The following is a 14,052-nucleotide window of genomic DNA, read 5'->3' as shown; positions in this document are numbered from 1 at the left end:
TGGTAGGACACTTTACCACACCATGCTAGTAGCAAGTAATCTGGTATCATTGCATCACAAAGCATGGCAGCATATGGTCCTGGTGTTTGCTGGCATTCAAGCAACATCCATTCTTTATCTTTCTGTGTTATCCTCAGGAGAGTGATATAATTCATGGTCACCTGGTTGAAATAGGGGCATTTTATTAAGGGGACAGAGGTGGCCATTCCTATGGGACTGTTTGCCTATGGCTGAAAAGAAATCCTTCCCTGCAGTTAGCCAAGCGGTGGGGGGCAGCGGAGGCATTGGCGCTGAGTTGTTCGCATTTGTCTAGCAGGCTAGCATTTCCTGATACCAGCCACGTGATGGGGGGAGAGGTAGAGTGATCATCCCCGAGAATTGGATGGGAGGGGGTTAGTTTGGTTTCTGCTGCTGCATGTTAACATGAAACCCACAGCACTCAACAGGCTTTTCTTGGTATGGGAAAGGAGGGCACTGCTATTATAAAGGTTGCAGAAGCCGAAAGACAATGGCTTACCATGGTCACATGTGAGCTGAATTCTGTTGCCCGGCCCTGCATCTGCGGCTTTGGTGTTAGAGATCACAGGCACTCAATAGCAAGATGCAGAATGCGACCTTGTACCAAAATCACATGTGCTATGTAATGTGAATAGTGTTGTTCACAGTGAAAGAGTACACTTATTGTTCTGTAAAATGTATCTTTTTAAATACTTCTCTCCCTTTTTTCCCTCCTGCAGCTGCAAATTTTTCAAGCCTTCCCTCTCCGGCCCGAAAGCTATCTCAGATAAAGCGACAAAAAAAATGCATGTGAGATGAAATGTTCTCGGAGATCATGCAGTCGACCCGCAATGAAAGAGCTCATTTGAATGAGTGAAAGGACACAGTATCACAGTACAGGAAAGTGGCCAATGGACGTGAGGACAGGAGGGATGAACGTGAGGACAGGAGGGATGCTTGAAATGAGAGGTGGCGGCAGGAAGATCAGAGGAGGCAGGATGTAACGCTGCAGCTACTGCAGGATCAAATGGACATGCTCCGGCATCTGGTGGAGCTTCAGGACCGGCAGCAGGATCACAGAGTGCCCTGTATAACCACCCTCCCCATGTTCCATAGCCTCCTCACCCAGATGCCCAAGAACATGGGTGCGGGAGGCTCTGTGCACCCTGCAACTCCACCTCAGTGGACAGCCCAAGCAAAAGGCTGTCATTCAACAAGTTTTGAAGTGGCCTTTTCCTTCCTTCCCTCCTCCCGCACCCCACTTGTGCTACCTTGTCAGTTCTCTCCCTATTTTTATAATCAATTAATAAAGAATACATGGTTTTTAAACAATAGTGACTTTATTTCCTTTGCAAGCAAGCTGTGATCGAAGGGGGGATAGTGAGTGGCTTACAGAGAATGAGTCAATCAAGGGCGCAGGTTTTCGTCATGGAGGAACAAACAGAACTCTCGCACAGTAGCCTGTCCAGTCATGAAACTGGTTTTCAAAGCTTCTCTGATGTGCAGTGCTTCCTGGTGTGCTCTTCTGATCTCCCTGGTGTCTGGCTGCATATAATCAGTGGCCAGGCAATTTGCCTCGACCTCCCACCCCGCCGTAAATGTCTACCCCTTACTCTCACAGAGATTGTGGAGCACACAGCAAGCAGCAATAACAATGGGAATATTGGTTTGGCTGAGGTCTGAGCGAGTCAGTAAAGTGCTCCAGCATCCCTTTAAATGTTCAAATGCACATTCTACCACCATTCTGCACTTGCTCAGCCTATAGTTGAACAGCTCCTGTCCAGGGTGCCTGTGTATGGCTTCATGAGCCAGGGCATTAAGAAGTAGGCTGGGTCCCCAAGGATAACTACAGGCATTTCAGCATCCCCAACGGTTATTTTCTGGGCTGGGAAGTAAATCCCTTGCTGCAGCCATTTAAACAGATTAGTGTTCCTGAAGACGTGAGCGTCATGAACCCTTCCCGGCCATCCCAGCCATGTTGATGTTGGTGAAACGTCCCTTGTGATACACCAGTGCTTGCAGCACCATTGAAAAGTACCCCTTATGGTTTATGTACTGGCTGCCCTGGTGCTCCGGTGCCAAGATAGGGATATGGGTTCCGTCTATCGCTCCACCACAGTTAGGGAATCCCATTGCAGCAAAGCCATCCAATATGACCTGCACATTTCCCAGAGTCTCTACCTTTGGTAGCAGCAGCTCAGTGATTGCTTTGGCTACTTGCATCACAGCAGCCCCAACAGTAGATTTGCCCACTCCAAATTGATGCCCGACTGACCGGTAGCTGTCTGGTGTTGCAAGCTTCCACAGGGCCCTCACTTCTCAGCTGTGAGAGCTGCTCTCATCTTGGTATTCTGGTGCTTCAGAGTAGGGAAAGCAAGTCACAAAGTTCCATGAAAGTGGCCCTACACATACGAAAGTTTCTCAGCCACTGGGAATTGTCCCACACCTGCAACACTATGCAATCCCACCAGTCTGTGCTTGTTTCCCGGGCCCAGAATCGGCGTTCCATGGCATGAACCTGCCCCATAAACACCATGATCTCCAAAATTGCGGGGCCAGCGGTTTAAGAGAATTCTGTGTCCATATCCTCATCACTCTTGTCGCCATGCTGCTGCCTCCTCCTTGCCTGTTTTTGCAGGTTCTGGTTCAGCATAAACCGCACGATAATGCGTGAGGTGTTTACAATGTTCATGACTGCTGCGCTGAGCTGAGCAGGCTCCATGCTTGCCATGGTATGGCATCTGCACAGGTAACCTAGGAAAAAAGGCGCGAAATGGTTGTCTGCCATTGCTTTCATGGAGAGAGGGAGGGAGAAGGGGGACTAACGACACGTATCCAGAATCACCCGCGACAATGTTTTTTGCCCCATCAGGCATTGGGATCTCAACCCAGAATTCCAGTGGGCGGGGGAGACTGTGGGAACTATGGGATAGCTATTGGATAGCAACCCACAGTGCAATGCTCCGGAAATCGATGCTAGCCTTGGTACTGTGGACGCACACCGCCGAATTAATGTGCTTAGTGTGGCCGCATGCGCTCGACTTTATACAATCTGTTTCCAAAAATTGTATTCTGTAAAGTCGGAGTAATCCTGCAGTGTAGACATACCCTAAGTATCGTATCTTATCTTACCGTATCTTTTGAAGTGCTGAATTTGCTGCTCACTATACCGATGAATTGCAAGTCAATTTAGGAGTTTACTCCTGTGTCAGGGTATAGTAAACTTTACTTTTTAAATCCTAAGGTTTAAGATAATCAACATGCTTTTTTATAATCAGACAAGCACAAATTCAGTTTTAAGATTATCTTCCTATAAATTCCTTTGCAAAAGTTTCCAGTTTCTTAAAAATGCCTCCACAGTATGGGAAGAAGCAATTGTTTCCTAAAAGATTCTAAACGTTGAAATATAGGAACTTACATTTGAAGATGCTCTATATCCATTAGGCCTAACTTTGGAATTAAGTGGGTAATGCCTCTGGGATTGGATGGTTGGGTATATGAAGATGGAATGAATATTAGAATAGTTATTTAGAATCAGTAACATTCTGGTTTATGTTGTGTTTAATAAACTGACTTGAATGTATTGAACTAAATAATAATTGCTTTTACTTAATGAGATTCACCAAATCTAAAAAGTGAAGATCTGAAATCTCTCATTTGAGAATTGTAATTAGTTCTGCTCTTGATTTGTTACCTTACATATTTTTATTAGTAGGAGTTGAGACTTGTCCAACAAATGTTCTTGCTGAGTCTTGAAAAACTTCTAAAGGCTTGATATTTTTCTTCAGTTTGTTGTGCAAACTTAAATTGGGAGGGGTGATTGTGAAAGAATTGCTTATAATTATGTACTCCTTGAAGCCAAGAAATGGTGTGTGCTGTACTATCTTGAATGTAGAATTTTGTTTTGCTTTCACAGTAATTTTAAACTATTATGAATTTGCAGTGTACTCGTCAGATCATCTCCGAAAAGTTGGGCCGTGGCTCAAGAACAGTAGACCTGGAACTGGAAGCCCAAATAGACATACTAAGAGATAACAAAAAAAAGTATGAAAATATCTTAAGATTGGCACAGACTTTGTCCACGCAACTGTACCAGATGGTGAATACCCAAAGGCAACTTGGAGATGCATTTGCAGACCTGAGTTTGAAATCATTGGAACTCCATGTAAGACTTTAATAGTATTAGAAAATAAAATACAGATTTGAGGATGAACATCACTGGCTTATGCATGTTGTACAGTAGATAGTCTTCAATATTTAGGAAGATAGCTGCTATTTAATAACATTTGAGACTCTGAAGGAAATCACTGAAATTACAGTAAGGTCATCTAGTAGTTTTTAATGCCTGGCTTTAATTGGAATTTGAACTAAGACTACTAACATACATGTTTACTCTGTATAGTGAACAGTTTTGCTCCTCATTTGTCACTAATGAAATGTCAATAGAATTTTTCTAGATCATCATTTCCTGTAAAATACAACAAGCCTGTGGTGTCTATGTTTGGAAATAGAGTGGGGTTCATGCAAAAGAGGTGAGGTAACAATGTGGGTTAATCACTTTTTGTTTAGCAGATTGAAATGTTGAGTTCAGTTGTTTCATGGAGCACCATTTTGATCAGAGCCTTGCAACCTATATAGTATAATGAGAACCAGTTCCTTTTACAGCATTTAGACTCTCCATGCAAGAAAATTAGAGGTGATCACTTAGAAATCTTACAGTTAGTGTTGAGATAATTCTTCAGTTCAGAGTTATATCATATACTATTCAGGCAATATTGCTGTAACTGACTGTAAATTCTACATCTTGTAAGAAGCGGAAGCCAGGTAGCGTATACAAAAAAGATGAACGGATCTGGGTAGAAACTTATATATATTCCTTTTCACAGAAATCTTTAGTAAAAGGCAAAAGATCCATACAATCTGAAGAGAAACCAGAGTATGAACAGATCTGGGAGGAGAGAAGCAATCCTACTTCTCATATCTGTAGCAGTTCCCTCCTGCCACTCATTTCTTATTCTGTAGATAGTTGAAGAGGATTCTGTTAATAAATAAAGGTTTCCACAAATGTAACAAAGTAGTCTACCTTACCCTAGTTTTAATTGAACTTCACTGTAGTGATGAATCTGGGGCTGTTTTTATCACTAGAGCTAGCTGTTTGGATAACACTTTTTAAGACTTGAGCAAAACAAGTTTAAAAAGCTGGAATGTTAACATTCACAGTAGATAATCGGATATCCACATTTGAGCTGCAAAGCAGTTAGTTGCTGCTTGGTGAAAAATCAAGATTTTGACATGACATTGCTCTAATAAACTGAGCTCTTACCTTTTATAAAATCAGTGGGTGATAGCTTTAATCTTGAGCTCTCTACTGTGTTTATCCTTCAGATTCAAGAATTTCTCCTGTATTTATTCCCTGGTTTCAAGGCCTATTTATTTTGAATAGGGGTGTCACATTGGTTATCTTTAGAGAGCTGGATTCCATTTTTAATTATAATCTGTGTCAAGATGTAAATATGACTATCCTCAATCCAGAGAGGATTTCCCATTAATGTTTATAGGATGTACACACAAAGAACATGGGTAAAATGTGGCCCTATGTAATAACTAAACTCTTATTTATTCAGTACTTTATTATACGCTAAACAGAATAACATGACCCCTTTTAGGTTCCTTTTCTTCCCCATCTTTGTCTTTTTCTCTCCCTCTTGGCTGTTTCTCTTTTGTATTGTTTCCTCTGCGTCTTCTTTCCTCTAGGTTTCACTCCCTACTCCCATCCACTAAAATGATCAGATGTGAAACAGTTAATGTTAATATTTTAAGAGCCATAATTTGGCATTAGTGTTTACACCATCAGTTGGTTACATTAGGTTCACATCTTCACAACCATGATAGCTAGAAATTTACTTTGGTAAATGAAAGCTCAGGTTATGCAGAATATGAAAATGCTGTATGGAAAACACAAATACATCAGTGAGTCTTATGTGTGGGAGCCTTGCATTAAAAGAATAATCATTGCAATCTGACATTGAAATCTTTTGCTTTTGATAAATTGGTCCTTGCCTTTTGTCATACCTAAAACTTGATTGCAATTTTCTTTGGCAATAACTTCCATCTTAATCATGCCCCCTTAACATTTGTAGCTAATCTGTATTATTCCGTTTTTTCACCATCCATTATGATAGTACATTCTGCTGTCTCAGTCACTTACAACATATTAAAATAAATATCAGATCATGGTGTTCCAGGATTTAACAACCACTCTTGTTCATTAATTAATACCATTTACCCTCTCTGAATTTAGTTAACTACTCCAATTTTACTGTATAATTCATGGCGTTACTATTGTCTTTAAGGGAGACACTGAATTTAGACTAATCCTAAATGGTTACAAAATGATGTGAAGATTTTTGGCAGTGGTAATAAGGGTAACTTTTTTGTGTTTAGCCAAGATCTATAACTGTCTTTACCATAGAATTGGTATCAAGAATAGGTGCTATCCATTCTATTGGGACAGATTCTACTGAAATCAATGGGGTTTCAGGGAGAAACTTGAACAGTTGCTTGTAAAGGTCTAAAACAAAGGGATAGTTCTGGCTATGACTCTCTCTCTGAGCTAAATTTGTTGCCTAGACTATTATAATCACTATGTCTATTTAAATATACACACATTCAAACAGCAGTGATTAAATTCCATACAACATGGTTTATCGTATCTGTGTTTTCTAATAATAAGTATATGTGTTTTTTTTTCCAGTGTTAATGAGTATTTGGGTAAATGACATGATTTAATTATAAACCACAGTATTTTTTTTATTTTTTGTTCTTTATTGTAGGAGGAATTTGGATACAATGCAGACACTCAGAAACTTCTTGCTAAAAATGGAGACACTCTTCTTGGTGCTATTAACTTTTTTATTGCCAGTGTGAACACACTAGTGAATAAAACAATTGAAGATACTTTAATGACTGTGAAACAGTATGAAAGTGCCAGGTAGATATTTTGTGTCAGTTATTTTCATTTAACATAGTCTTCAGGTTTACTCCCTGTGTTTGGACTGGTAAACAGTGTTGAAAAGTTTGTAAATATAACACAACTTTCATATTTTAAATCCTGAGTACGTTCTCTCTTTACACTTTTATAATACTTCAAAATGATGTTTGAAATTTAAACTTGCAGAAAATTTTCTGTTAAACTCAGATCTTTCAGAAATGATTCTATTTAGGCCAGGTCTATACTAGAAGCCTACAGCGACACCGCTGTACTGATACAGTTGTGCCATTGTAAGATTGCTCATGTAGCCATAATATGCCGACAGGAAAGAGCTCTCCCACTGACATCATAACCACCTAAATGAGTAGCGGTAGCTATGTCAGTGAGAGAGCATCTCCCACCAACGTAGTGCTGTGCACACGAGCACTTATGTGGGCAAAACTTAAGTGACGTGGAGGGGGGTGGTGTTTTTTCACATCTGTGAGCAATGTAAGTTTTGCTGACATAAGGGGTAGTATAGACATGGCCTTAATGTTTCCTGTAGGGTAAAGATTGTTTGTTTGTTTCTTTCCCCCTCCCTGCCCTGGTAGAATAATAGTGGAAATTCTGGTAGGTTACATATAGTCACATATGAAGTACTGTTTCTGAATGAGAAATAAAATGTTCTTCCAGTTCCCTTTAGTGCATTCTTTAGATAACTAGTTACCCAACTTGGAGACACTTACCCACAGTAAAGGTATAGCTTAGTGGCAACAAAGCCAGATTTCTCAGTCTGCTTCCTGTTAGTATATATTTAACCTTGAATAGTGGTCCATTCAGTCACTGACCAATCTTTGGAGTCTGCTGACTAGGTGCCAGCTGAACTGATGGGGCTCTATAGTATGGATACCTATCTGCTATGAACTGGACTGAGCCCAGTACTTCAGTGCCTAGTTAATATGGTGTTATGTACAAGCTAAATTAATTTCATGTAAGATCTGTCAAACAGATCAGGTAGTAAGTTCAGCTCTTGTCTGAATTGGGCTGGATTCAAACTGATAATCTGGACATGACAGGCTTCTAACCTCTTGTCTGAATACTTAAACCATTTGGTCCCCCGTCTTTAATCTGTTAACAGTTTACTTTGAATGGAATGCTAAATAAATGACTTCAAAAGATTATACCAGTTATTTTCTTGTGCTCTCCATGCATGGGATGATGTAGCACAGTTCACAAAAGACTGGCATTAGTGTACTAATGTTCAGTGGTTAGTGTTCATATACTAGAGCAGTGATGCTGAGACCTCAGTGATTCAAGACCCAACTTTACCCAAAAGAGTATATACATGTATGTCTGACCAAGTATTACTATTTTATCAACTACAGTTGGTTAGTAACATACTAAAAGCATCCTGACTGGTTGTTAATTAAATCACACAGTGTTTTAATATCGTGCAGCAAAGGGCCACATGAGACACATTAAAGAGCCAATTCTGGCTCTTAAGCCTTAGTCTGAGTAACACTGTACTAGAGTTTAACCTTCCTTGAGAGCCTGAGCTTCCTTCTGTGAGAATTTTGCCATTGATTTCAGTGGGAGAAGGAGTAAGTCCCGAATACTATATATACATTCATATCGGGAAAACAATTTTGAGTCCACTTGTGTGAAAAGTTTTTAATTACATATGCCAAACATTCTTTCTAGCAGGAGAATAAAATAACGTGTTGTGAGTTTTTTTTCCAGACAATCTTAATATGAATCAATAGCTCTTGCCATTGCAAAACTTGAACTGTAGAAGTTTTATATAGTCATCTTATTTTTAGTTAGAGTCAGGTAATCATGCCAAATATAAATCAGTGATCTCGTCAAGTGGTATATGCATTCATGTGCAGAAAAGGGTGAAGGAATGATTCCTGCTACTTGGTTTTATTAAATCTCTTGGACTCTGTTCTACTATGTTCTCCTCTGCCTCCCCCTATCCTCTTTCATTGCTCCATTGTGAGCAGTGCTATTCATTCACCATGGAGCGTGGTGCAAAAAAATTCACAGCTCTCCAGAAAGATTCCTCTAAAGGCATCTGCTTTTATTATCTATAGAGCCTAAGAGCCCCGATTACGGACTAGGACCCCATTGTACTAGGTGCTGTACAAACACGGAACAAAAAGACTATCCATGCCCTAAGGACCTTACAATCCAAGTATAAGTCGAGACATCAGATGGATACACGCAGAGATGGGGAGTACAAGGAAACAGTAAGACAGTATCGGTCAGCATGATAGGCAGTGGTTTTTGCATAGCAGCATTCTAGCTTTTACTTTTTTTTTTTTTTTTTTATTTTTTTTTTTATTTTTTTTTTAAATAGGCCTTGTGGTAAAGGAGAGTTTGAAAGAGGGTAGCTTTGCAGATATTTATGGGGAGCTTCTCCCAAGTGTGAGGGAAGCATGGAAGAAAACACAAACATGCTTATTTGAAAATGTAACAAGTGGGCAATGGGCATGGCCTCATCAGAGGCAGGGTTGACCTTTCAGTACTGAATGAGATGATGAATAATAGGTCATGAAGGGCCTTGAAAGTAAAGACAAGCAGCTTGTGCTTAATACTGTGTGATAGAGAAGAGAGAACCAGTGAAGGGTTGCAAAGAGAGAAGAGTAACAAGAAGTCTCTACTTTGGATTGTGGATCATTCAAAATTTTGACTATTTTCTTTTTGACTGATTTCCCCTCCCCCTCGCCCTCCACCTCCCACCGCCCAAAAAGAAACCTTCTGCAGTTGGAGTGCCATCAGAGGCATACATCTCCTCTCTGGTGTCTGCAACATACATTAGTCCCTTTCATCCATACAAATGCACAAGAACAGCCAGTAAAATGATTTTACTCACCAGTCATTCTAACAAAATCTCCTTTCCTCTTGAAATCCCTCACTGGTACTGTTTCTATGCAATAACAAGTTTTAAAACTTCTTGTTGTTGCCTTGAAGCCTCTGCATAACTCTGCCCCACCCTACTTATTTGGGCTTTCTTATCTCACTGTTTCCTGCCCTATCCACTCTGCCAGTGACACCGCCTCCATGTCCATTCTTCCCACAAACATCTCCAAGCTGGTCCATTTATACTTGAAGGATTTAATGAGAACAAGTTCCCTTTTAACATGACACCTTCACAGATGAGTCAGATATAATTATCTCTAGGCTTCTCCTTGTTTACATTGGATAGTTATTAAAATGCCAATCTTATTTCCTCCCAGCAGACCTGTTTTATTACGCGCTTTGTTGTTTCATGTCTGAAGCTAAGTTGTAAGCTCTTTGGAATAGGGACCATATCTTTTTTCACTGTGAAAATGTAAAGTTTCCTCTTGGGGCAATTTTGCCACCACCAAACTGAAAAGCCAGGTTTGTTGGTGGCAAAATTCTTCCTGATTCCAGTTCACAGTACTTGATAGTACTTAATTCTGTTTTCTCAAGCAAAATGAAAGTAGATGACTCTTGTTTTCAGAATGGTTTAAACTAAACCACACAAAGTCACTCTTAGTGTGGAATAAGTGTGTATCCACACAGCGAGTTATTGTGGAATAGTTAATACACTGTAAATTCACACCTGGCTTATTTTACAATGTCTTCCCTGTCTAAATGAGTCCTTCAAGTCTACTCCATTCTTCAGCACCATCCAACTGTAGAAAAGCATTTCTTACTAAAATAAAACATCATGCATACCTTGCTAATTGGAGTCCAGGGAGTTCAGTAGGCTGGTGAATGTGACAATGGGAACTGGGAGACCAGAGTTCAGTTTTCAGATCTGGCATTATCTTGCTATGATACTGGAGGTGATTCATTTAACTTTAATGTACCTCAGTTTCTCCAGCTCTCAACTGGGAATGAGTCTTACCTTTTGAGACTGATGGCTGAAAAGTGCATTGCTTATTGGGAGTACTCTTTCCTAATGCCTTTTACTACAAAAATGTGGAAATAACGTTGACAAATATTCTAGGATCCTGAAAACAAGGATAGGCTTGCTGGCTACTCTGATTACATAATTTGCATAAAACATATGGCAGACCTGTGATGGTTATCTTATTAATTGGTATGATCTAATCTAGGAAGACATGTCAAGGTGTTTTGTAATTTGAGAGTTTAGGTTTTTCTAAGATCACGTTTATAAAGAATGATTTAGTATATTAAAGGCACTCTTCTAGCTGAGTGTTCTTAGAATAAATCGTATTTGAGGGCTGGATGGCTCTTATTCTCTAAGTACAACTTAAAATCCATCTTGTGCTGGTTGTGGGTAAGGGTAAAATGAATTGATTAGTTCGTCCATTCCCTGGAACCCTCATCTCAAAATTTTATGAACAGACAGATTGAATTACTCTGTCACATCTAGTAGTCCTTCAGTGTAGGTCTTCACTGCAGATTGTAATGCAGGCTTTTACTCAGGTGTTGGCTGTAATCTCCCTCCCATCCAGACACACAACCCTTGCCCAAAATCTGGTGCTTTCGCATAGGCTAGCTGGCTTGTCTGGGGCTGTAGGGTAAAACCCAGATGCTGTTTTCACTTGGGTTAGTAACCTGCCCTTTTTTGCAACGAGGATGCAGACTAAATCACTCAAGTGCTGATATTCCTCCAGTCCCTTCCCACAATTATCCCTTTGTGCCCAAAAGGACAGACTTTTTTCTGATTCCCTTTTCATACAGCAGTTCAGCTTACTATAGTGCAAAGAACCATAGGATATGCCCCTGAAACCCCACCAACACTTACGGATGAGTGTGGCATCAATGAGGACACTAGGTTGTGGCTTTATGGTGTGGCTGCTCATACCTGTTCTAGGCTAATGTGAATGCACAGGTGTAGGTGCTGATCACCTGAATTAACTCTGCAGTGAAGCCATACTCTTATAATGCGATTATGTTGTCGGCATGTTTCTTCATCCAGTACGACTACGTTACACATGTTTTGATGCATAACAAAGCATTGTCATTCTAGTACCTTTCATGAGCATTACATGCACTTGTATATTTGGTCCAGCTTTCTTTCTAATCTCCTCCTGGTTTTGGTGTGTAAGTTTTGAGACATTGTGACTCATTTAAACTTTTTTTTCCCCTCCTAGAATTGAGTATGATGCCTATCGCACAGATCTAGAAGAACTTAATCTTGGTCCCCGTGATGCAAACACGCTGCCAAAGATTGAACAGTCACAGCAGCTATTCCAAGTGCATAAAGAGAAATATGACAAAATGCGCAATGATGTATCTATTCAAATTGAAATTTTTGGAGGAAAACAAGGTAAGCTACAAACGTCACCTCCTACACTTTGTAGTGGAGTTGCTTTCTGCTAGATTCTGTCTCCTGAGATAAATATCTGATATAGCAGCACATTTTCTTGAAATACAGTTTGCTTCAAAATGTAAAACAAGAAAGAGAAGTAAAATAGATTGGTTTCTGGATTCTTATTGTACTATTGGAACATGCCTTCATGGAGTTAGAGACCTCAAGTCCCTCACTCTAAATTACTGAGGTAAAAGCATATAATAAAGATTACTTGAATATATGAAAGTATTTCTACTGCATTTTTTCACACTTATGTAATAGTGATCAATACAGTGATTTACTAATTTATCTGTGATTAGATTGTGGGCTTAAAATGCATAGCATTATTACTATGTTTGGTAATGCCTGCGGGAGGGATATGTGTAAAAGGCAGTGAGTAAGGTGTCGGAGAAAAATAGAGTGCTCACTGTCAGGTTTGGTGCAGCAAGTCAGATATTTTTTCTCTAATAATTGTGTGGACGGAGAGAGAAGAACAGGTCTCTCACTAGGTAAACAATTACAGCAAGCATTTATACCTTTTGTTAAGTATAATAATAGGCGACAGTTGCATTTTGTTTATATGTAAGCCCTCCTGATAGCTTATTTTCCTCAACAATTTAGACTATAGTCTGCATTCCATACTTATCTAACACAGGGTCACAACTTCTCCTACAGTTCTTTCCCACTTGCCTCACACACTCCTCGCTTCTGCAAATCTCACGTTATTAGGGTTACAGCTAGCCTGACTCTTGCTCATGTAAGGGGACTGTTTGAATATGAAATCCCCTTCAAATCCCTGTCAGTTCTTTCTCTACTTCCACAAAGGGCAGTAACGAGACCATTTCAAAACTAATCTTTCTCCTAATTAACAATTAATAATTATAGTGCCAAGATGTGTATATTTAATCAATGTTAGATGAGGATTAGACTGAGGAACTGTCACGATTGTTGTACATGCCAACCCTTCAACTCAGGGTATGTGTACACTATGAAATTGAGTTGAATTTATAGAAGTCGTTTTTAGAAATCGATTATATACAGTTGATTGTGTGTGTCCCCACTTAAGACCATTAAGTCGGCAGAGTGTGTCCACAATACCGAGGCTAGCGTCGACTTTTGAAGCATCGCACTGTGGGTAGCTATCCCACAGTTCCCACAGTCTCCGCCGCCCATTGGAATTCTGGATTGAGCTCCCAATACCTGATAGGGCAAAAACATTGTTGCGGGTGGTTCTGGGTAAATGTTATCAGCCCCCACCTCCCGTGAAAGCAACAGCAAAAAATCATTTCTCACCTTTTTTCCTGAGTTACCCATGCAGACGACATACCATGGCAAGCATGGAGCTCGCTCACCTCGCTGTCACCGTACATCTCCTGGGTGCTGCCAGATGTGATACTGCATTGCTACACAGCAGCAGATGGTGCATTATGACTGGTAGCCATCGTCATCATCTCCTGGGTGCTCTTTTAGCCAGCCTCAGTGAGGTCAGTTGGGGGCTCCTGGACATAAATGGGAGACAACGAATGCCAGCAGTCGCACTGCACCATCTTCTGGCGAGCAGCCAGGAGATAACAATGGCTAGCAGTCATACTGCATTGTCTGCTGCCAGCCCAAGATGTATAAGAGAGATGGAGTGGATCAAAACAATAAAGAGACCAGATTTGTTTTGTATTCATTTGTGAGTAGTGGGAGGAGAGAGAGCTCAGTGGTACACCGGGACCATACACTGCCATGCTTTGTTATGTAATGATTCCAGACTACAGGTTACTGGTCTGGCATGGTAAAGTGTCCT

General features: G+C 40.3%; 1 protein-coding gene and 1 pseudogene across 1 annotated transcript in view; one reads left to right on the top strand and one right to left on the bottom strand.

Annotated features, from left to right (window-relative positions):
- The window catches only part of ARFIP1 (ADP ribosylation factor interacting protein 1), a 77,717-nt gene that overhangs the window by 50,699 nt on the left and 12,966 nt on the right, over positions 1-14,052 (top strand). The window contains 4 exon segments of the mRNA XM_030563516.1: positions 3,941-4,162; positions 6,831-6,988; positions 12,061-12,208; positions 12,210-12,236. Of these exon segments, the coding sequence (XP_030419376.1) occupies positions 3,941-4,162; positions 6,831-6,988; positions 12,061-12,208; positions 12,210-12,236 (555 nt within the window).
- On the bottom strand, positions 4,810-4,937 carry LOC115652981 (annotated as a pseudogene).

The sequence above is a fragment of the Gopherus evgoodei genome, chromosome 5 (assembly GCF_007399415.2).
Source record: "Gopherus evgoodei ecotype Sinaloan lineage chromosome 5, rGopEvg1_v1.p, whole genome shotgun sequence".
Classification (NCBI taxonomy): domain Eukaryota; kingdom Metazoa; phylum Chordata; order Testudines; family Testudinidae; genus Gopherus; species Gopherus evgoodei.
This window is presented reverse-complemented; position numbering and strand designations above follow the sequence as displayed.